Below are 25,943 nucleotides of genomic sequence, written 5' to 3'. Positions count from 1 at the left end.
GAATAAAATTAGTAATTGAGTTTTGGGGAGTTATACCAATCACAAATCAAAATTTAATTAACCCAGAGCAATTTCAGAGATTAATTAAGAGTAGAATCCCTTTTGACTCCTATAATTATGATACACGTTGTATGGTTACTTCAATAATGAGAAGTAATACAATATTACACAAAGGGAAAAACAGCAGGTGGCTATAAAGTTAGTTTGCAAAGTCGGAGTTGCGTTTATTGATATTTGGAGAACATTTTTAATGATGATAAATAACTTTGTGAAATACTGTGAAAATACTGTGAAAACATCTTTGGCTAGCAACATTCAATACAGTTCATTAATAGATCATATATCATTAGTATAAGGACAGCTAACCATGGGACAGAAATTGTGTTTCTGTGGAGGAATTTGAAGGAACACAAACAAATCTGCGTCATTGCTGAATGTCTGCTTATCCAGACACCTGGAAATGATCTTATTAACATTTACAAATCCGAATTTGTTGCAAAAATGAGGTATATGTCTTGAATACAAGACTAAAAAGCAAAACAATAATTAGTTTATTTTTTCTTCTCTGTCCTTGCGTTATCTGATCATTAGTTAGCGGTTTTGTTTTAATGTCATAAATATGCTCGTTTATTTCCCTTTTGTGTAGTACAGTCTAATACTAGACTAAACCTAATTACGATTTTTAACCTTTAGCATAGACATAATTAGGTCATTATGACAATAAATGGCATTTATGCTAATAATAGGGAAATTCATGTCAGGGTGAGGGGTGCGAGCTATCGGTATATGGAGCTATTCTTTCCTGGTTAGAGACGTGCACGTCAGCTAGGTGGGGGGTAATAAAACTCCCATTCTTCCTGAGGAGGGGCATAATTGGCTTGAGCACATCTTGTAATGACTATCTATAGGGTATATGGGCTAAAATCGTATTTCTGCGCGCAGCGTTTGGTCAACTTTCCATTATATTCCATTTTAAGGCGCAGCGCTGTCCCACTAAAATAATGGGTTAGAGAACTCTCCAAACTCAGATTACAACTCCTCCACACATAATTTGCAAAGCACAGACTTTTGTTTTCAAATCTCAAAAAGTTATTCAGTTCTTTTTATAAGCCATCGTTTATGGTGCAATGATTGAATCCAACGTGAGTCGGAGTTGCGCGTGGTGCGCTTTGGGAAGTGACGGGACCAACGAGCGCTTGGACGAGAATCATTCAGAGCACAATCTCAGCCCGACGGGACACTTGGTGGTCGCCGTTTGTCTCGGATTCATCGGAACTTTCGGGTTTCTCAACAACACGCTCGTCCTCGTTATTTTTTGTCGCTACAAAGTGCTCCGCTCGCCCATGAACTGTCTTTTGGTGAGCATTTCTGTGAGTGATCTGCTGGTGTGCGTCCTGGGCACTCCGTTCAGCTTCGCCGCGAGCACTCAGGGACGATGGCTCATCGGACAAGCGGGATGCGTGTGGTATGGCTTCGCCAATTCATTCCTGGGTGAGTCTGTGTTAGACTGTCGTCGTTTGATACTTTTTAATCGCACGGGTGCGCCAGGCTGTTCGGGGATGTATGCAATGTTTTGGGTTGTAAAGCTTGCTTAAATTGCCTTCATCTATAAAATATTCCGAATATTGTGTATTTCTCTAGTAATTTATGCTGTGTCGTCAGTTTTAAGTGGATATTGTGATGACAAACGCAAAGATGTCCTGCACTAAACCTCACGAACATTTAATCCGACATGTACTATACTCATAGCAGGATACCTAGATAAACTCTCCCCTGCCCATGCCAGTTCTGCTGTTAACATATTCATCTCCTTTCTGTGTGTTGTAGCATACGATACTGGTTACAGAGATCTCATTAACTAAATAATATTATTGTGTTGCTTGCTTTTTGGACATGCGCACTTGTAAAATACAGTCTGTATACATCGCATGGTATAAACAAATCATAAAATATCAAATTTCCATTGTAAATGTAAACGCATATTACCGTCTGTCCATGAGATTAATTTATTAATTAATTTGGTGTCCACCAGATCTTTTTTAGAAAGATGAAAATTCTGAAAAGTTGACTCAATTTGAAACCCAGAGAGAGAGAAAATGGTAAATTGAGTCTCCGAAGTCTTCTTAACCTTGAAGAGATGAACTAAACAGACAAGGCAAAGAATGTTTGTTTCACTGATTGAGGTTTAGCCCTTGACCTGCGAGAAGAGCTGAATGTTGGCAAATATAATGCAAGCTGTCCTGTTCTTGACCTGCGCATAGCAGATTTTGTAATGGGGCGAAATGGTGTGTTTTGTTGAGTAGAAAGCTGTTGTACTGTAGTCAATTAACAGGTCTCACTTCATAATGCCAGCAGCTCTTAAAGGAACAGTTCAGCCAAAAACGAAAATTCCTCTGTTTACTCACCCTCTTGTTATTTTCAAACCCCTTGGACTTTTGTTTTTCTTCAGAACACAGGAGATGTCTTAGCCTCTTACCTGGCGCAGCCCTTTATGAGGTTAAACAGGAAAACGCACTGTTGACACTAAACTGGCTGTAACTCATGAAGTCTTTGGAATACAGACCTACGGTTGGTCTCGTTTGAAAAAAGACAATTAGTAGATTATTGCTGAAAAAATAAATCACTAAAAAAAGTTATTTGTTATGTTTATTGTAATAAAAATACATCGAAAATGTTTATGTTTTTCTTTTTTTTAAATGCATACAAAATTACGGATCAGCCCCAAAATTTCATAGTGTTGTATCAAGTTTGGTCTTGATGCACCAAATTTTGACACATCTGTGAGTTTCCACTCGGGGGCCCATAGGCTTCCATTGGTTTTAACACTAAATCTGAAATCTGATCACAGATGCTTTTTTCACTTTTTTTACTTTTCCAATTAACAGACACGATGAAAAACTACAAAAACAAAGGGACATCTAAACAAAACAAGACATTTGTATGAAACTATATTTTTGATGCACACTCATTCATGAATCAATTATCATTTATGAATCAATTACTCTTACTACATAAATTATCCTATAAAACACTGATCAAATGTGTTTTCTAGAGTTTCAGACCTTTCCAAAGATATATAGTTTGTCATGATTAGATCAGAATTCCCACAAAAATATGGAAGCAAACGTGTCCGGTATACGGGACTGTGACAAGTGTACGGACATAAATATTTTAAGCACGCTCTTTTAAAAAATAAACAATTACTCTTCCGACATACATTATTCTATAAAACTGTGATGAAATATGTTTTCTAGTGACTTTAACCTTTCCAATGATATACGGTTTGTCACAATAAGATAAGAATTCACATGCCAAATCTTGAAGTAAATCAGCTGTCCTGTATACGGGACGCCGCCAGGTAAGAGGTTTTGTTGGGTGAATGCAGTCCAATGGCAGTACATTATACAGTGTGATTCACGTTGACATCTCTGGAAAGAAGTATTATGCATTAGCACTTTTGGAATGCAAATTAAGCTTTAAAAGCATACTGTACGTTTATTGATGCATCGCGATTGCCAAACCCTTTGTCACGGACCTTTGCTGAACAAAGATGAATTACTTACCATCACTGGTTCAATAAAACAACGGCTGAGTTTCAAACGTCCAAACTAAGTGTGCTTTTATTGAGAAAGCACTGTAATTATATTTACTTATTGAAAGCCTGATGGTAGCCTCTAAGTGCCTTGAAGTGGCTCATTACCTATTTCAGATGTTATCAGGAGCTGCATGCATATATGATATAAGGTGCTTCTCATTTACAATCTCTAATGCCATTTGGCATTAGTGTTCCACAAATTGTTATCTTTTGCTGATAAATCATATCTAAGAGCTAACATTTATGCCAATACCAATGCCAATACAAGACCAAAAGAAACTGAATGTATAGTTTGTTTTAAACTTCAGTCAGGGTGTGATGGACTATAGGTGACCGTTCCAAGGAGACTGTTGATAGGTGGTAACTAGTATGAGGTTTAACTCTTCAGTTTGCTTAAAATGAAATATTTATGCTTGAGTTGCATGAGTTACCCAAGAGTCCTGCTGTGATAACCATGTATGTTGAAATATATGAAAACACTCTGACCATACTCTCCTGTTTGACCAACTGTTACAAATGTCTATGATAATTCTAATTAACTCTGTTGGACCTTACCCAAGTGTTCCTGTGGGCTCTGCACTATTGTGTTTGGCCTTATAATTCTCAATACTATTTTCTGTCGTACCAAATGCAAAACTTGCATTCCGACACAACTTGAGCCACCTGCACTTCAGTTAAATTGCACCAGTCATCAGCTTTAGTGGAGATATTTTGTGATCCCTTGTTGAGTTTAGTTTTTTTTGCTAGCACAAATGGCAATGATGTGAATAATAGCAGAACACAATAACAGAAAACATTGGTGTGCTTTTATCTGATATCACAGGAGACTTGCTGTCTGGAATTGAATGCACTGATGTCCGTAAGGACATTTTTGGCGCGTTAGCTCTATGAAGGACTGCATATCGCCACTTTTCAGCTGCCTGTTACAAAAGCACTAAAGCAGGTTTGCTGAAGCGGGTTGGGTCTGATGTTTTACGTTTGACATCCTGAGCATTGTACACATTTTTGCTCTGTTCAAAAAGCTGGAGAGCTGCCTACTGAATATAAGAGGCATCGTTTTAAGGTGTCATGGGTGATCTTCCAATGCAGAAGCTGTTCCAAATGTTAAAGCAACAATGCATGTATCCTTTGTGGATAAGACAATCCCAAAATGCCCTGTGACAAGCTCGGTGAAAAAACACCAAAATGGTGGATGAGGTGAGGGAAATATGTATTACTATTGTAATATTGTACATGTTTTCATTTGTACTAAAAAGTAATAATGTCAGTGTGTTTAAAGGCAATTATTTTTCACAATATTTGTATGTGCTGTGTATCAGCTATGAATGATGTTATACATGGCCTTGTAAACTAAAGGTATTGTTTAGCGTGTTGAAAAAATGTCTATATTTATATTATGACCCCATGTCAAAGATTGAACTCATAATAAATGAATGAAATAAATCCAACTTCGATGCTTGTTATCTCATAATTATATAGCCTGGTTTTCTGATTTTTATATAGCAGGCTCACATATGTACTGTATACAGTATGTGTATGTATAGTATGTTTGTGCTCCTCCATAAAGCACTTTCACACATACAGTCCTTGTTGTAAATGTGAAGGTTATGTGTGAACAGGATTTAATTTAGCTGGCTTATAAAGTTGTAACAATGGCATAGTTTCATATTGACGCTACGTGTGAACAAATCCATAAGAATAATGGTTTGAGCATGTACAAGGTTAGGCTTCTAAAAAGTTTGAAATGGGCTGACGCAATTACTTTATATAATAGTTGTGAGCCTGGGTGTGACGTGGGCAAATCCTGATTATCTACACTGTGGAAAGGAACGTCACCGAATTAGACAGAGGTTGATATGAAATTCTTCTTTCTACCTGAGGGGTAAAAATGAGTCAAAAGATTGCCAAAACCGTTTTGCCAGATACTCTCACAAAAATAAGTAGTCACCTTCAGGAGGGGCGTGGAGCAGCTGTTTAAAGGTTGTTGTCGGCGAATGACATCACAGAGTTTTAATGTCATTTTGCCTGCAGGTGTGATATTGGTAGAAATCTGGATAAGCCGCAGAAAGCCATTGAATTTGAACAGCAGATGCTGGTACATTTGCCAAAATCTGACAATTAGACTGCAATTTAAAAAGTGCAACATGGCTAATGGGGTTATTACTCAACACCAAGATTTTTCAAATGTTCTCTCATCTGTTCTGTTTGCAGGTGTTGTATCTCTCATTTCTCTGGCAGTGCTTTCTTACGAACGCTACTGCACTATGATGGGGGCCACACAGGCTGATTCTACCAATTACAGAAAGGTCGCCATGGGTATTGCTTTCTCCTGGATATATTCCATGGTGTGGACCATTCCTCCGCTGTTTGGATGGAGTCGCTACGGTCCAGAGGGTCCCGGCACCACCTGCAGCGTCAACTGGACCGCCAAGACAGCGAACAATGTGTCTTACATTGTCTGTCTGTTTATCTTCTGCCTTATTCTTCCTTTCGCCGTAATTGTGTACAGCTACGGCCGGCTCCTTCAGGCTATCACGCAGGTAGGTGTCACGGTTGGCTAACACTTCGCCTCATATGATTAGTTATTGATTTCATATGGTATAGTTTTAGCGTTGGTGTCTTGCGGTACAGTCCCGGTAAAACATGCTAAAGTGTGACTGTCTGTTACCTAGCACTGCAAACTAGCCTGAAACGTAAAGAACTGAGACATAAAACTTGCAATGACTACGGCATACCATGTACAGGACAATGTACATCTTTCTTGGAGTATCATAACAAAGCAGACCGAGAACTTTTGTTTATTGTTTTGTTTATTTGTTTTGTTTTATTGACTAGTGGCACAGATTAAAACTGTCGGAATCATTTTCCTCGCAGCAGTTCCTGTCTGTGTTCCTTCGTCATTTAACCAAATGAAGCGAGATTAATTCTTTTACGTCCGCTCACCAGATGTCCTTTGTTGCCTGACGATCAACAGCGGTAGTCAGCAACAATTGAAGATTATTCTCGATGTTTCGCATGAGACGCCCTGAATGCAAATTACAGTAAGCGATTTTACGTGGGGTTCAGAGCAAATAGTGTCAGAATTTGCATGGCGATGGGAAGAAAACAAGATTTCAATTGAGTGTTGATGTCCCCTGAGTGGCCCAATTTCCGAGAGTAAATAAGACACAGTCTGAAAGCTCCCATAATTCTCTATCCACCTCACCCCCAAGTGGGTTAGCGAACAGAGGCCTGACACAACAAAACGCTTTGATTTGCAACTGAATTACTTTGAAAAGCGAGCTTGAATGAAAATATCTCCTCGCAAACTCCCATCTTTTCAACTTCTTGGAGACGTTTCAGCACTTTTAATAGACTGTGCTGTTCAAGAGAGCTCATGAATTAAAGCGTCCGTGTTTATCTGAATTGCACCTTTATGTGGAAACGAATTTAACTCTCTAAAAATGGGCCAGTGATGCATTTCAAAAGGTGAGGGAACAAATTGCTGTTCCTTACTCGGCGCTAACCCGAATCGCCCAGCCCTTTCATTGCATTAGCGTGAGCGGTTTATCCATTAAAGTTTCCCTGTGTTTGTGTGTGTGAAAGTCTCAATCTCATTTTCTTCCGAAGGTCGTCGGTAGATTCGCGCACAATGCGTGTGGTGGGTGTCCCGTGGTCATGTGATCAACGGCATAAGCTTATTTCAGAGATAAGATTCTGCAGTGTGAGTAGATTGAATGGGTGGTTGTGTGTGGTTGTACTGTAGACCTCATGCACATGCGCCTCTTCATGGCCATTCTAGCTCACCACTTTCTTTTTTACAACGGGGATGTTAAAACAGGGAGCTTATCGTTCATTCATTGCTTAAAGGGATCATATTATTAATAATAATACATTTTATTTAAGGCGCCTTTCAGGGCACTCAAGGACACCGTACAGTAAAATAATGAAATTAAAACACGGTGAACAATACAACAACAAAACCAAAAGTATAACACAATTTAAAATTGATTAGAAAAAAGCTAATCTAAACAAATTAGTTTTAAGACGTGATTTAAAAGTAATCAGACAGTCACTTTCCCTGATAGATTGTGGAAGCGAATATTGCGCGAACACTTTTCTGTGTCTTCGGCGTGTTATAAGTTGCCCGTGCATGTATTAGACACATAAAAATTGCAAAAATTAAAGTGTCGGAATGAAAGATGCATTCTATCTAAAAGCGAGTGCTCAAATCTACGTCAGTTCGTGGTCTGATTTGACTAAGACCGCCCAAATGTATATGCACGTAAGGTGGGCGTACCTGTCAGTACAATTGAAGAGGAACCTGATGTTCCAAATATGGTCAGAGGCGTTACATTTCCCTCACACGCTTGCAGTATTCGACTAATCACTACGCACTGGTTAACTGGCCAATCAGGGCACACCTTTCAGAGAGGCGGGGCAAAGAGGAGATACAAACATGCACGGTATGTGGAAAATACAGCGTTTTTTAACCTTAAATCGTGTATACACATTGCATTACATCTAAAACAAACGATAATATTAGTTTTAGCCGTGTCATATGACCCCTTTAATTAACATGGCGGATGCAAGTATGTGGTGACTCTATGCAGTGAGCAGCACTTTTTTATTCGTGAATAAAAAAATACAAAACGGCTTTTCCAAACATCTGTCACTGTTATGTCGACTGATTGGCTATATAAACACGATCACAGTTTGTTTGTAAATTAGCGCATAATTACATAGATAGAGGCTACGCGCTGCCAATATCACACAACAGAAACAGAAAATATGTAAATGGTAACGTTCAAAAGGACAATAATATGTTTCTCTCCACACATAACCAAAGGCTTTGTCATGGCTCTGCTACAGGACCAAGAAAAACATGACTAATAGAGTCAGAGCCATGACAATAGACCTCTTCGGATGACGTACTTCCTCGAACTTCCTGTTTCAGTTCTTTAACACTACACAAACCTTTAAACAAAATACAAGCAATAGAATATTTATAAATATTTTGAAATGTTGTCAGATATGATATTCAACCTGTGCTTTGCTAAATCCCAGAAGGATAAAAATACCGTGTGATGTTATAGGAACCGACTCTTGTTTTGATTTTTATGCGCTCACGCATTTTTCTTTGCAAACGTGCTAGAGTACACTGTGTAAACCATGAAGACAATCTGAATGTCACCTATATTGACCTGCCTGCTTTGTCACTGCATCTCCCCAGGGGTGTCGCACGTTATATAAGTTTGAGCGAAGACGTGACAGACTTCCGCATTCACAGCACACAGAGCTGAAGTTACCATCCACCTCCTGTCGCTTCGCTCGGCCATTTACAAACCCATCCAAAATGTCACTCAGTGGGGGGTTGACCGCCTTCCCAAAGTACAGCCTTATTTCCTTGGACACGGCTTGTCTCTTTCTGTAAACTCACACTGTGGTGGAACGGAGCACGCTGTGGAAACAGAGGGAGAGAGAAAAGGAAAACGTCTGGAAAGCCCAGAGGTTTGCAGCAGATCTTCTACGCTCGTTTTCGTCCATCCTTCGAGACAAAGCTGTCCGTTTGTACATGAGAAAGCAAAAGCTTTGTCGAACTTGGAGGCGTTTTGCTAGCTCTGACGTTTGAGTTATACCTGGACAAAATTGCAGATTAATAATTAAGATTTCATTTTGTGTGTTTGTGAAGATTTTGAGACCTTGACACAAATAGATTTGAAGAAAAATTAATCTCTCCTGTGTAAATCAGTGGTTTTATTCTAATAATAGACATTTTGTTGTTAAATGTTGTTTTTAATGTATAGTTCACCCGAAAATCATCATTTACTCCCCGTCTTGTCATTACAAGCCTGCGTGACTTTCATTCTTCGGCAGAACACAAAAGAAGATATTTTGAAGAATGTCAGTAACCGAACAACGGCGGTACCCATCGACTTCTATTGTACAGTTAAAAAAACAATGCAAGTCGATGGGTGCCACCGTTGTACGGTTACCAACATTCTTCAAAATATCTTCTTTTGTGTTTTGCAGAAGAAAGAAAGTCATACAGGTTTGAAATGACGAGAGGTTGAGTAAACAATGACAATATTTTTGGCTGAACTATCCCTTTAAATTGATTTTTTCTTTATCTTTGTCTTTATTTTTGGGTTAGGCAACCATTAAAATTCCACTGACCTGTAATCTCTATTCATTAAAGATAATATCGTCTAATTGGTTGCGATTGTGTTACGTCATTCAGTTTCTCCAGACAAATTGTTTGTCGCTGGGAATTTGTCACATCATGCCTCTTCCAGTGCTGATTTCCATTGCGTTTTTTGCGACTTCTCAATCTGTCTCTGCTGAATTGCATGAGTGGCTTTATGGGTAATCTATCATGCTACAGTAGCTCCGCTCTATATTTAGTTTTATTTGTTTTGAAGTTGAGCCGGACTATTTACAACTTCATCACTTTGCGATTAACAATGCAATCCGTCTTAATTAGGAGCCTTCAAAAGACTAAGTGTTTGATAGCTTTTCTGAGACATTGCCAATGAACTGAAGTCAGTTTGGGGAATTAATTTTCAAGGCTAAGTGAGCAGATGTTGTCAAAGCGACGCCAAATGAGCATACTGTCATATTGCAAGCACACATTTATTGTCAACCAAATTGTCAGTTGTTACTGGGGATGGTTGAACGGCATTGTCAGCTTTAAGAAGCTCTGATTGTGTTTGCACATTGCTTACTTCCAGCCTTTCCAGCCCAGTTATGTTTCAAACGGAAGTGAAAGCCTGCACAACGTCAGATCATTGAACAAAACTGTGTTGTCAGATGTCCCTTAATGCATCCCTGAAAGGATGTTGTGTGTCTTGAGGATATTACAAGGCACCAAAATATACCATTTCACATTTAGAGCAGTCATTGTTGTTATCCTTTGCGTGGATGTTGCAGCAGTTACTCTTAGATTAAATCAATAAAAAAGCCTTTAACTGTTTGTTATTTGCTAATAAATGGTTCTTTAGAATCTGTTCTGTATAATCTGCTAAACTATTTCAGGTTTATAATCTCATTTTTAAAGCGTGCATACAAGTGTTCAGTCAATAGATGTTAATGAATTTTAGTATTGCTTATTAAAAATGCGAGTTATATTTAGATACAGTATAAACTACTGATATTCTTACAGTCCTTAAAGGGATAGTTCACCCAAAAATGAAAATTCTTTCATCGTTTACTCATCCTTATGTCATTCTAAACCTATGACTTTTCTACTTCTGCAGAACACATAAGATATTTTGAAGAACGTTTGTAACCAAACAACATTGGCCCCATTGACATCCATTGTATGTGACATCCACAGGTTGAATAAATGATGCTGGAATGTTTTTTTTCCTTTTATGTTTCCAATCTTTCTATTGAAAGTCAAGGATCTGTATATAAAAACATATACTGTGTTTTTGTTTATACACATCAAGGGCAACCGATGAAGCCAGGCGGCTATGAATGTAGCTCAGCAGTCACTTATTCCAGTGGGTCACACAGAACCAGAACACTTTACCCCTCTCCATCAACAAGCGAGACTAATGGCTGTTACACACAGGCTGTGTTAAATACAAGTGTATATGTGCTGTTTGTTTCTGCTCAAGTAGCGTAACCAATCTTGTCCGGCACTGATGAATAAAGGTACGCTTGTGTGATTAATGGCACTCCTCAGGACTGATTGCACACAACTTGTCGTCCAATTGAGTGGAAAAAAATCCATGAAAATTTTAAAGGACCCAGAGCTTAATTACAAAGTGTTTGATGCACGTACTCCCAATTAAATCAGCCTGTTCTATAATGAGCTTTTACACTTTACAAATAAGCTTATTTTATCAGCATTCGGGTAGTTGACAAATATAAATGTGTCCTAGAAAAAAACGAACAGTGAGGACAAATCTCTCTTATGCTATTTTATATTATACATATTAACATTACTTGTATAAAACAATATATTATTAACAGTTTTTATACCATGTCACACCATTGGACACATGTACGGTATATTTGTCAACTACCCATTTTATTTATAATGCATTCAGCTATCTATATTCTCCATAAAACTACCCAACTGATTGTGATTTATCCTATATGGATATTAGAATGGGCCTCACAACAGCGATAAATAGTCAATGGACAATGAATTTCATTAAAATGAAATGTCAAATAATACCACTGTATATAATTGAACACAGTAAATGAGATATGTGGTGGAAAGAGTATTTGTATTACTGAAAACCAAGAACAGAAGACAGAGGAAAATGTATTTAATTCACAGTGCTGGACCATTTGTTTAAAGACGTTGATTTATGCCGTACGGGCAGCGGTAGCCGCTGAAGCGACACGGGCAGAGCGAGAATGATAAAGAAAGAGAGTAAAAGAGAAACACACTCTCCCTGGAGCTTTTTAAGAATCTGTACTCACAACTTCTGCCCACCTGTCAGACAGAAGATTTAATGATGTAGTCCACTGTATTTGTTTAGTGCGGCTGAAGACGGATCAGATTATGTCCTGGATCAATCAGGATGAGATCGCAAGGGCTTGTTGGAGGAAAATGGGTCCAGAAGAAAGTGTTATACTTTCTTTGCTTTTCTTACCCGTATAGTTTTCCTTTTCTGTCTTTTCTCCATTCCTCTGAAGATTCAAGATAGAATCAATGGAACGATAAAAAATAGGCGTATACTGCCGTAGCATGGTTATGTTAAAAATACATATTTGCATAAAAATTGCATTCTTTCTCTTCTGGAGCTTTGTGTTCTTCTTCAACATTTAACTCTCTTTAATGTAGGTATTTAAGAGAGACCTGTTTAATAAGCATCATTATTAAGATTAATAACATATTTACCAATAAATGTAACTTTTTTGTATTTAACACTTCGCCTCGCAAAGTTAAAAGGGTGTCTGAAAAGTTTTCGAACCATTGTTTAAGAGCATCTAAGCTTTCTTCATTTTGCTGTTCTTCATTTCTTTCTTCATTTTCCCAGTAAATAATCAGCAGTTGTGGCCTTTTGTGCACTACAAATAAATATATAAAGGTAAATAAACATTTAATCGCACATTAACATGATGTTCACAATAGAGATGCACCGATATAAAGTATCGGCCAATAATCGATAGGGCCAATATATCCTGTCAATCAAAAAGAGGACAGAACAATGCAATGAATTTGTGCTATTAATATAGAAAGTGTTAATATTAATAGTCATTATATGAATTAATAACATTCAAAATGTTAAGAAATATGAATTTAATCGTCAGAATCCGTATCGGTACTGTATCTGATATTAATCGGCTATTGGTATCCATGGAGAAATTTAGTATCGATGCATCGCTGTTTCACAATCTACTTCGTGATAGAGTGGTTTGTGTCCACATATGTACAGAGATTCCCTAAAGCCTTCCCTGACCCGCTCTATGACCAAACACTCTCTGGCAGCCGCTGTATCGCCATTCACATTAGCATCTCCTTCATAGTGATCCATCCCGCTGGGTTTGCCGTCTTTTGACTGGAGGGCACACACATACACCCTGAGGGGAGGTCTCATTACCACGACATTTCCACAACATCAGGAGATTGTTTGTGTGTAACACACGTCTTGATTTACATGTACTCGTCTATAATGATGCAACTTTTGTTGACTGTTGCAATGTGGCCATTTTCTGCATTTGTGGGTCTCCAAGCATATAGAGATGTCTGGTGTAGATTTACAGTTTTTAATCTTTTCACATTTGCTCTGGTTTTGGAGAGGAAATGCTAAAAATATTTAATGTATGTTAATAAGGTTTTCAGCCTTGATTGAGCTTTTGGTTTCACACGGAATGTGTTTGCAGAATTATTTGCGCATGATTATTGTAATGTTACCAAAGCTTATTTTTCTGCCCTACTTTCACTCATTTTCCCTATTTCACAGTTTATTTGTCTAATCCATTTAGCTACCCTGCACTTTTAAATCGCCGCCGTTAATTACAATTTCATTGCGAGCGGATCCGTAATTGCCGAAATTCATCAGAGGATTACGCAAAACAGACGAACATCTACACGAGCCCACGAAAAATATGACAATCTCACTGTCTTCTATTGTGATTCATGGTTGAAGTTTTCTATCTTCAGTCTACTCCGCGTGGCAACCTGTGTTTAATGTGACCATGGAGTTTCCACCTGCCAATCAAAATTCATTTGGTTGCAATTGTGGGATTTTGTCCACCCACCTTTGTGCTGAATCTAAAACGGCCGCCATCGCTTTAATTGGTGGTGTAGCCGCAGATGCACCCCTGGCTATGGCCTCAGGGCAGAGGTAGAGCCTAGAATTGGGGTTCAGCGTCAGAAATTGGTTTGGCGGGTTTAAATAAAGTTGTTTTGGAGCAGTGATTATTGATTATTTACTCTGCAAGTCCAAAATAGTTTGTTTTTCAAGAACTTTGTTATGACACATGAGCTACCAAAATTAAAATAATAAGAGGAGCTACGAATCACAACTTTGTGTAGTTTCACAAAGAGTGGCTTACCTGCGAATGACTTGTGCGATTTGTCACATAAAATGATCAAACTAAAATTATAATAAAAATATAAAGTAAATTATTAATCATGGCCAGTAATAAATACCTTATTTATGGCTTGTACATTTTCTCAATTCACTCGCCAGTGCCGGTGTGCGAAGCATTTCGTTCATTTTGGAGTCTGCCCATAGGCCTTCACACCTTGTCAGCATATGTTATTCACAGTCTGTGTGGGATTTTTTTGTGCCCAGACACAGGAGTCATTTTTGAATGTGATCGCAAAACATAAAAACTCTGCCGGGAGCCTGTTAGTAGCTTGTCATTCCGCTGACATTCTGCTAAATCTAAATTCGACAAATAACAGGACTTTTCAAGGTGAACTGTGGAAACGAAGGTGTGTATGCGATACTGGAAAACTACAGTGCATGTGAAAGAAGGCACAGCACAGATGTTCCAGTCCATTGCTCTTAATTAGCTCTCAATAAATCCACAATAATGTGATTCTAGACGCCAGGCTTCAGACACAACAGTCCAACAGTAAAGGCCAATCAAAAAAACAAGCGTTTTCATTATGATTAGAAGTATAATGCAAATTTGTCACTCAGATCATTGAATCGATTTTGACCCAAAACAGCGATAAAAGCAAAAGCTAATTACTGTAATCCATAGATTCAAGTGACTTTTATAAAACATCAGCAACAGGTGTTCTATAAAAATCCATCTTTCCAAGTGACATTTTAGCAGGTGCTTTATATAGTCAATATTTTAAAAATCCTACAAAGTCTGTGAATGTGCATATGTGTATGGGTTTTCGTCAGATACATTTGTATTGCGCTACAAAAGCGATGCGGTTCGTACCAGTCTCACAGTCTTTATAAAGTTTCTATATGTCTTTCCTCAAGAGCTTTACTTTCCCTTAGAGAGAAAAAGACAGAGAGGCACTTAAGCTGACACAAAAGTTGTCAGACGGTGTGACAGGAATAAAATATTTTATCTTTAGGTCCAGGTAAGCTGTTCAGCCCTTTACCTCACATCATAGCTGCCCTTTGTTCATGCGCTTGTCTTTCACCCTAAGGATGGAAACCATTGCTGAGCAGTCCTTCGTGTGGAGGATTCAGTAAGAATGAATTGTTCTCGCTGATGCACCATTCATTTGCATGCACCAATGATTTAATTCACTAAAGCAATTTTGTGAATTAAGGTAACGAAACAAGTGCACCCACAAAATATGCATTGAATGCAACGTTGATGCTATATTTTTCATATTTCAGGCCAGTTTTAAGTGCTAGGTTGTGATGGATTCAGCAGATAATCTTTTTAAAACTGTATTGTGTGTATCTCTAAGGTCACATATTTTTGATATATGATATATGTGTGTTATTTTGTACAAAGGTAAATGTGTTGCATGGTCTTAATGTAATTTTACTATATCGCTGCTGTCCTTCTGAAACCTCGTATCTCTTCGTGATTTTTTGCCATAAATCATTATTATTAGTCACCCATTTATGTTTGTCACTGGGTTTTGCAAATTTCTAAACCAATAAAAGTTCTAAAAAGTGCTTGTCAACTTTGACAACACAGTACTTAATCGTTTAAAAAGTTCAGTGTTTTTTCCATTTCCTGAAAAACCTTGAACATACAAGGTTTCAGAAGGACAGCAACGACATGCGATATTGTACAATATACAATAGTCTGTATGTGTGTGAAAACAGAAGGATGTTTATTGTTTGTAGGGGTATGCCATCTCAAAAAACATTTGGGAAACATTGCTGTATGTTAATATAATGCTCCTCTCTGTCATTAGATGAAGTACGGCTTCTATTTCAATGCATTTTTAAACCGGATTGTAGGTGGTTTGCAAAAAATAAAACTTTTAGAAATGTTGCACTAAAAGTGCCACGAGTCACGTTTAGTCCAAGTTCACATGACAATGATTGTTTTTTAGTAGCTCTTAAGGGCACTGTTACAGCAAACGTAAAGCTCGCCAAAACAATTACAGTAACAACTCTCAGATCTTGCATTAAAAAAGCACTTAGCAGCTGTCTGACAAAGTGCTACAACACTGAGAAAATGGACCATCATGCTCAGTAAGCTGTAGCTTTTTTAAGAGATTGTTTTACACAAGAGTAATCAATTCATGGCTGTATCCATTTCTGCCAATGGCCATAGACGTAGCTTTTGAAAGACAGATGACAAGCATTATCATAGAGAGCATTAAATGACTGTTTGTCTAATGTAATGTCATGCCCCTCACATCTTGTATTCTTTACTCCCCTCTTTACTTGCTTGTCCTGATTGCAACGCCGAAGGTGAGCCGGATCAATACGGTAGTGAGTCGTAGGCGGGAGCAGCGAGTGCTTTTCATGGTGGTCACCATGGTGGTGTGTTACCTGCTGTGCTGGCTGCCCTATGGGATTATGGCCCTGATGGCCACATTTGGACGGCCTGGTCTGATCACACCTACAGCCAGCATCGTTCCTTCTCTCTTAGCCAAGACCAGCACCGTCATAAACCCCATCATCTATATCTTCATGAACAAACAGGTGGGTGTGTAAACAGCCAATCTGTCAATGTGCGCAGATGTCTTTGATGATTTGGTCATCAGTGACATTAAAAATATGAATATTACATTGGGTTTGATGAATGCATTAGTTTTCCTGGATAGAATTTATAATAGTGCGGACATCAACATTTTTATAGGCGACAGCACATAAGAAACCGTTATTGTGGAGAGCATGCACATTTTTCACTTTACGTAAATGTAATGTTGTTAAAATGATTGGTTGAGTTCTGACATCACCACCTGAGATACAAAGTTTTAAGATATGAATTAAATATAATTAAATATTTGTAAGAGAAGTACAGTGCTGTGAATATGACTATGAAATGACATAGATCTCACACAGCATAGACGCTTTTTAAGCCACATTTAAAAATGAATTAATGTCAGACCAAGTGATATTTTTTAAATGGAAAAAGTCTGCAAATGATTACTTTTCAGTTAAAGGATTACAGAAAAAGTTGCATTTAAATTGAATGAACCTTGGGAACGGTTCATTAAAAGTACTCATAAAATGTGACATTAATACTGATTAAATATCTACTGGAGCATCAATTGTTTGCAAGCGTCTCTTGAGTTGATATTTTGTTATGCAATGCAATGCATTTCATATTTTAAGTACGGCTTAAGGAACAGCTCACCCAAAAATGAAAATTCTGTCACCATTTACTCAGCCTTCAGTTATTCCAAATCTGTATACATTTCTTTGTTCTGAAAAACACAGAGAAAGATATTTGGAAGAATGCCTAACCAAACAGTACTTGGCAACCATCGACTACCATAGTAGGGAAAATTACAATGGTAGTCAAAAGTGACTTAGAACGGTATGCTTTCGTACATTCTTCAAAATATCTTCTTTTGTGTTTAACAGAACAAAGAAATGTATAAAGCAATTTTTCCTACTATGGTAGTCAATGATAGCCAAGAACTGTTTGGTTACAAGCATTCTTACTAAAAAACTTTCTCTGTGTTCATCAGAACAAAGAAATTGAAACAAATTTGGAACAACTCGAGGGTGAGTAAATGATGACAGAATTTTATTTTTGGGTGAACTTTTCCTTTAAGTGTTCATGTCATGCCAGTGTGTTTTAATTATAATCTCTTTTGTCTGTTAGTGTGTTTTTATAAATTATTCAGTTCTGTTTCTTTTATACTGTACAGTATACTATAGTTATTATTTAACAAAGTGTCAGGGTAATCTCACATTTCTTGTTGAGTTCACTCATTTGCAAAAGCACATCATCAACACCTTTTTCTACAATAACACCACAGATCACACAAACAAATTAGTACAATTCATTTTTATTCTGACATTGACAAGTTAGTCCAAATTACCTTTGAAAGGGAAATATGGGAAATGTGTTACAATTAAATGTAGCCGAGGACTTGTTATTTTTTTCCAGAGCATGTGTGGCTGAGAAAAATGGGAAGCGTAGTTGAAACTAGGAGGAGCTGAGCCACATAGTGTTATAGAAGTCTCTCAGGGCCATGCAGTTTCACCCTTGTTTTGGCTATAATTAGTGACTTGTGCTCCACCATTAATTCTGCTTAATGGCTGGCCGACATAATCAAAAGTTTTCTCCCATGATGAAATAGTCACGCATGCAATTATGCTCAAATTTTTGATAGAAAGCACAAACCATTGGAGTGAATGTAAACACAGTTTTCGGCAAAGATTAGTAATAGGAGTAAAAATGTTGCTAGAATTTTTTTTTTAATGTTTTCCTTCAACTTTCATCTAACCGATACCAGCTGCACAATTTGATTACAATTTCTGAACTTGTGTACATGTGAACAGTCCTAGTTATGTGTTTGTAATATCTGCACACTTTTGTACGGGTTTAAGCTTCTGCTCCAAACGACATTTTGTGATAAGACCGGTGATGAGGACTTGGAGACACTGGGTTTGCTCGTCGGATGTGACACCGGTTACCTGTATGTCATTTTCAGTCTTCAATTCCTCCCAGCCCGTAACCATGGAAACTGTGAGTTGAGGCGAGTTGAAGACTTAAAGTGCTGTACAGATTCAAGTATCTACTGGCATGTGTCGATATGACCGGCAGATGGAAAGATGGAAGCGCAGAAGAGTACGGGAAAAAAAGAGTTTGCTCCCCTTGCTCTCACTTTTGCAGTGAACTTCCTGAAACTGTGAGTATATAACAGTTCTCTCATACCGCCTGGGTTTGAGAGCTGTCATGTGGTTATTACATTTACTGATTCCTACTTCTCTTTCCTGGGGCTTGAGAAACATTCTGGCACTGTCGCTTTTACCACTATTATGTGCACAATGTGTGTTTAAAGGGGTCATATTGCGCGAATACGTGTTTTCTGTGTCTTTGGTGTGTTATAAGTTGCCCATGCATGTATTAGACACATAAAATTGCAAAAATGAAAGTGTGGGAACAAAAGATGCATTCTATGTAAAAGCGAATGCTCACCCAGACCTGCCTGAAATGCCTCGTGTAACCACACCCCCACAAATCTACGTCAGTTGGTGGTCTGATTTGACTAAGACCGCCCAAATGTATATGCACGTAAGGTGGGCGTACCTGTCAGTACAATTGAAGAGGAACCTGATGTTCCAAATATGGTAAGAGGCGTTTCATTTCCCTCACACGCTTGCAGTATTCGACCAATCACTACGCACTGGTTAACTGGCCAATCATAGCACACCTCGCTTTTCAGAGCCATGAGCTTTGTAAAAAATCTGCGCGTTTCAGAGAGGCGGGGCAAAGAGGAGATACAAACATGCATGCTATGTGGAAAATACAGCGTTTTTGAACCTTAAATCGTGTATACACATTGCATTACATCTAAAACAAATGATAATATTCATTTTCAGCCGTGTCATATGACCCCTTTAAATGGTTGAAAGGCTCCCTTGATTATAATTGGTTTATGTGGATACACATACTATTGAGATGTGACTTTACAAAGACGCAGCACAAGCCACGCATCAGTGACAATGAACTCGAGAAGAACAGGGCAGTTCATCCGAGTTATTCTGGACCTCCTGCAAACAGGTGTAGCGTAATGATCAAGAAAGTTCTAGTCATCTCTCCCAAGTCCCTCAGCACCTCATAGAGAGCTAATCATCTCTGTTCCCGGCCATCATCTGCTCACCAGCACTCTTCTCAGATCCTGGCTCTTCCCGCCTGCCATTAACTTTCTCAACACCTGAATTATTGCGCATTACCTGCCAGGTGCCTGAAAGATTTCGTAAACCCAGTAGCTTAAGTAAAATTTAGAGGGATTGTGGAGATTTTTGTCCTTCCACTTTAATTTGTTCTTTCACAAGTTCTCTGAAGTTCTCAGCATGCTCGTTTCGCGCAGTCAATGTACTGTTGAGGCGTAACAGAAGTGTGGAGTCTTCCGTAATTGTTCTTTCTTAATCGATTTCTACTACAGTCCATTGCAAAAAAATCTTTACAGTATAGATTTATTTGGGAATATTTAATCAAGATAAATGTACCTGAGAAGTAAATTGTGTAAGATAAAATACTTAGAGAATATATTTTGAATGAAGTTTAGTTACATTACCCCATAGCTTTTCATGTTGTAAACATCGTTTAAACAAAACTTGTGTGGAACATATAAAGCACCATAAAGATTTTTTGCTCTTTTGCTTTAATTCATACATCACAGGTTAAGGAACACTTCTACAATTTGTGTAATATATTTGTATCAATATTAAAATTGTATTTATATGTGTGTGTGTGTGTATAGTTTTACCAATGTATATTTATTAATATTTATAATAGGATTATAACTTGAAAAAGAAAGCACATAGATTGGTCAAGAAAAATAATGTAATATAGTCCATATTATTTAATTCAGGTGACCATGAAAGAATCCTGATGACACTGAAATAGCCAATCAGAGTGTCCCGCATTAACAACCATACAGCATGTCCAGATGATCAGTGTCTTCCTGTGCCACCTTTGTCAGCTCCGCGGGGTTCGCCGGGCTACCGGCTGCTATCCATAATGAGCCTGTGTATCTGAATCCATTTATAGACTCATTCCTTACACCTCAGAAAGCGTCCCAGTCTTCTCCTGCCCAAAAGAGCACCAATGCACCTCAGAGAGCCGCACAGTCATTTTCACATTCATTACATTATCACTACCAGCGGGTCATCCCCATCAGTGGTTACATTAAGAAGATGTTTGTCACGACCGGTTACGGATTCAAGAAGGGCGGGAGAGCTTTTGAAAGGACTGTCAGATTACCTTCCTCATGCATGATGACGTCCTATAAACTCTAACAGAACATTGAATGGCCATTAACAGGCTGACTGGGGCCAATTGTCTTGGGAAAAGTGTGTTGCAGTCTAGTATTAACCGTGACCTTCCAGCCTCTATCTAAACTGCACTAAACTCTTTTATCTCTCTCTTTTCTCTGTTCCACATCATTTTAGGGTTGTCACTGGGACTGTTAACTGAATATTGAATGTCAATTAAACATGTAGGTTGTATGGCAGTGTTTTCATATCTGTAGTGAATACAAAGTAACCTTGAACTGAGAAAATGATGGTGGTGGTACTTCTGTGTTGTGCATCTTCTGAGAAAATGTAGTAGACTATAAGTATACATTAAAATGGGACGTATACTAAGTACACTATGTTTTCTCAAGAGGTGAAATCTCACTTTGTTCTGTGGATACTACCTGAACTCTGTACCGATGTATCATCTTTTAGTAAAAAAAGGATTTCTTTAATGCAAGTGTTTTTATAACACATAACACTATCGGTACATAATTTGGCATATTAACGTTATAAATCAATTTTTCCTTTTAACATTTTTTCATATTGCTGATAATTACATCTCTGCGTTCATTTACCTTTCTTCAAGGTTTTGGCTAAATTTGGCAACATTTTATGGCGAGTGCAGCTTTGTAAGGTTGTGGTAAATCTTTTCAACATTCTCTCCAAAAATGTGATTTATTCATTGAGGATTTTCTAGACAGTTATTAATTACAATTACAATTACTTTTAAGCATTTTTTTTACTTTATTTTTTATACCTCATTTTTTAACACTTTTAACTTTATTTTATTGTAGGATTATATAATTTGCTTAAAGTATGTATTTTACTTTATTTTTATCATTTCAATGTGCAATGTGTACAGTCATCATTAACTGACGGCGCTTTGAAATGACGCTAAAGAGAGCGAGGATATGCCATTTCACTTGTTTTTTTCCTCCGTCCTCGTGTCTTTTCGTTGCTCCCTTCCTTCGCATCCTGAAGGGGTGGAGCTAAGACGCGAGGAGAGGAAGCGAGGATGCACAAATAAGAATTGAGAAGCACCCTAGAGCATCTCATCAGCTGTTATGATGATTCCTCCATTTTTCTCCTGTTATTATTCCTACTTTCTGTGCAGAGAAATAAAATAGACCAATGTTGTAGATTATTTCTTTGATCTGATTATGATGTGCTTCTTACAATGAAAGTTCTGTCCTTATTTCCCTAACCTCATGTCATTTCAAGAATAGATTTTCGGTGAAAAGACTTACCATTATTAGCTATTGAAAAGGAATGAATTTAATAAATGGACTTATCTATTATAAAGACTATTCTTACTTATTATAAAGTTCTTTTTCTTCCTATGAGTACTTTTTTTCAACAATGAAGAAAAAGTGAAAAAGAAATAAAGATGTTTCCAGTTTTTCTCCGTCTCAATTTGTATGTTTGTGTGTCAGTTTTGCAGATGTTTCCACGCACTTCTCATGTGCACTACCCCAGAGAGAGGTTCCAGCTTCAAAAATACCTCCAATGTCACCAGAACTCAGAGGACGGTGCGGCGTGCCAACGGGAATAATGTGACCTTCGCTGTAGCCTCCACCGTTCACCCTACTATCTGTGCGCCGCACAGCGGTGGGCACAAAAGTTCCTCAGAGGATGGCAAACCCGTTCCCGCTACAGGCCAAGAGACCACCAGACCGGTCGTGTCTCTCGTGGCATATTACAATGGCTAAAGTTTTACAGCCAAGCAAACATCACCAAACCCCTACTAATACATTGAAAACTGCAAGAACAGTGGAATACTGTAAACGGTGGTAAACAATGAATACATACCGAGGTGAACAACAGATGACGTGCAGTAAAATAAAGGGAGGTGGGCGTGAGATCTGAAAAACTAAAACTGTATATTGAATGTGAACTGAAAGATGTTACTATGTCAAACCCAGGCTCATGGATCAATTTGATATTGTTGTTTGTTAAAGGGTAACTCCGGCCAAAAGTGAAAATTCTGCCATTAATTACTCACCTTCAAGTAGTTTAACATCTGTATGACCTCCATTTTTCCCAAAAACGCAAATTAAGCTAGTTTTGGAAGCTTTCTGACTCCTCCTTAACCAATCTTCAAAGCGCTGAAAGTGCCTGAAGACATCGTAAAACTATCCACGCGACTCCAGTGGTTTAGTATAAATTAATATAACGCGATGAGGATACTTTTTGTGCGCAAACAAACAAAACTAACGACTATATTAAAAAACTTCCTGATTTGAGTTCACGAGAGCCTGTGTGGTCAGAACGCGCATGCGTCGAGCGATGCTGACACCGGATGCACCGCCATGTGGCTCGTGTGTTTGGTTGCGGTGCAATCTGAGGAGTCAGAAAGCTTCCAAAACTACCTTACTTTGCGTTTTGGGGGAAAATGGAGGTCATACAGATGTTTAACTACTTGAGGGTGAGTAATTAATTGCAGAATTTTCATTTTGGGCCGGAGTTACCCTTTAAGTGTCCTTAATGTGATTTGTGTATATCTCTCTCTCTGTGAAATGAAACATGAGCCTATTTAAATGGCGAAAGCACATGAAGCCTTTATGAAGAGTTTTTTTAATGTTGCCAAAATGTACATTCAAGGGTAGCCATGCAATAGCCTACATAAATACACTTTTGAAAAATGTATATGTAAGCTCTGAAATTATATTTTACGGTAGCAATGTCTATTTTAACATAAAATTGCTTGCCGTTGAATTGAAAAATCAAGAATATTCCTCGGTAATTACCAATAAGATTTCCAGGTTTAAATCACAAATTATTTATTTGTAATATGCAATTTATTTGGTATTTCGTCAAAAAAAGCTTTTATGAACTATTGCACAATGATGTCTGTTGGAAGCCAAAACCCGTGAATTAAGTCCACGTGTATATTAATTTATAGTGCTTATATATGAAGTGTTATGTTTTATGTCTGTTAGTTGAATTGTCATTACATTTGTTTGTCATTAAAATAACAGAATTCGTAGCTATGAGTTTGATTCCTGCATACTTGAATAATGTGGGATTGGCGCTGGGGGTCCACTGATCCTTTTTACTGATGCAGCTGCATCCACAATCAAACAGAGAAAAGGAGTGTTTGAACTCTGGAAATGAATCACCTGAGACTGTACTGGAAAATCTGATGTGTTCGTAGAGTCAAGAAAGAACATTTTGATAACTTATGTAAAGCTTCACTTGTGAGTATGAATAAAAAACACTTTGTGGGTTTTAAAGTTTCATAACATCATTTTTTTTCTTGTATTAGATGCATAACATTACCCACATTTACTCAGTGGCCAAAACTCAATTTGACATATTTTTGGCACTCCTGTTATACATTTCTTAATGATCCATTTAAATTGAATTCCTTCTGAAATAGATATACAGTCCATACTACACAACAATGAATAAAGGATTATCCTAAACCCATAACTTTTATAACAGTGAACAGTATTTTCAAGCTAAATCATTTAGATTAAAGGGTCTGTTTTGCAGTATTCCTTTTATTATGCAAAAATGATCTGATAGTTTGGTATCAGTTATAAGGTTTATTTTAACGTTGTATTATTTGTATATTGGACAATCAATGTGTGAAATAACCTTAATGAGTATTTTTATGAGGTTTAATTATGAATTAATGGGTGAAGGGATTTTTGTGACCAATTTTATGATTGTAATGTATGTTTTTCTGGTAAACTAGATCACGGCTGACAACTTGCAAAACTTTTTGTGAATTCTGTAAATGAAACGATAATGTTGTGGGCTGGCAATGTTGGAGATATCAATTCAGAATATGGAAATGCAAGAGATCAGCAGAGTTCAGAGCCTGAGAATTGAAATAGGCCTACATATAAATGCAAATGTTCAATGCAATTTTTAGACTTAAGAAAACAACTATAAGCTACAGTCCAGCGTCAAGATTAATGTTTTGTTTTCCAGCTTGATACATTGTAAATAAGACTGAATAAGATTTCTGATTACTTTTGCTTTGTGTCCTTTTTACCTTATTTTTTTATTTTGCCCCAAATTCATCTAATATGTAGTGATCCCTCAGTCAGAACTTCTGTTTTGTTCTGTATTGTGATTGCCCATTTAAAAGGACCGTGTGACAGATATTTTTTCAGTACTATGTGTGCACATTTGTAAGCTAAAGTCAGTATAATGTTTTGCCAATACAGATTTTTAAATGATATATATGTTGTATAGATGTTGATGCTAATAAAATGGACTGGATATAAAATATAGCATCTGGATATAAATCGTGTTTTTAGAAAAATATCGGTTTCTGTCCACAATGCTTTTGGTGTTTGTTTAACCTGGCACCTTTATGACCCAAAGGTTAAAACTGAAAGATTTGCTCAAATTGTGCTTGAATGTAAAATTTAACTTAGCACAAAAGAAAAAAGCATGTGCCATTTCATTTTACAAATGCTTTATTAAAAGAATGATCAAACTTACTATTTCAGAGTCATTAAGCCAGACGTATCAAAACACAGTGCTGTCCACACACTAAATGAATATTCAGAATAAGGTCTGACTTTAGCATTGAAACAGTTCTGTAAGTAATTAAGTCCAGCTGATCACAATTTTTAAATTAGGTGTCTATAAAAGGGATGTGTTGTTGGTTTTGTGTTAGCACTGATAAAAGTGTTATGCAATGGTTGCCTGCGGTGGGGTTTAATTTACTGGTGGTCTCTTAACTGTGCAAACATTTTCCCCAGACTATTTAAGATTGAATAGCTTGGTGAGCAGGCTAATTCTTTATTCACAAATGTTTTCAGGATTTCCAGCTAAACACATTGAAAACAGAAAATAAACACACAGCATGCTCCTATACTGCATTTACACAGACAAGAGTTGGAATGTTGGACTTTTTTTCTACTCGTCAAGACTGCGGTTGAATAGGCACCCTTGTACGGATTTGCGTGACAGTTTTATTGGAACTGCTTTATTAATATGTCCAGGCTACTTTGGTATAAATCGGGCATCGAAAGAAATTTTGAGTTGTCAAAATCTGCTCGGGTGTTTTGTTC

General features: G+C 37.5%; 1 protein-coding gene across 2 annotated transcripts; it reads left to right on the top strand.

Annotated features, from left to right (window-relative positions):
* The first annotated feature begins 908 nt into the window (after positions 1-908).
* Positions 909-25,238, top strand: tmtopsb (teleost multiple tissue opsin b). Of its 2 annotated transcripts, XM_057323162.1 has the most exons (4): positions 913-1,491; positions 5,807-6,135; positions 16,396-16,629; positions 22,344-25,238. In XM_057323162.1, the coding sequence occupies exons 1-4, from the start codon at positions 1,128-1,130 to the stop codon at positions 22,617-22,619; spliced, it is 1,203 nt and encodes a 400-aa protein (XP_057179145.1). In that variant the 5' UTR covers positions 913-1,127; the 3' UTR covers positions 22,620-25,238. The 2 variants fall into 2 exon arrangements, with proteins under 2 accessions (XP_057179146.1, XP_057179145.1); XM_057323163.1 differs by lacking the exon at positions 16,396-16,629 and having other exon boundaries at positions 909-1,491.
* Positions 25,239-25,943: the final 705 nt, after the last annotated feature.

Source organism: Triplophysa rosa, linkage group LG23, assembly GCF_024868665.1.
Source record: "Triplophysa rosa linkage group LG23, Trosa_1v2, whole genome shotgun sequence".
NCBI lineage: Eukaryota > Metazoa > Chordata > Actinopteri > Cypriniformes > Nemacheilidae > Triplophysa > Triplophysa rosa.
The sequence above is the reverse complement of the archived record's forward strand: the minus strand, read 5'-3'. Positions and strand labels throughout refer to the sequence as shown.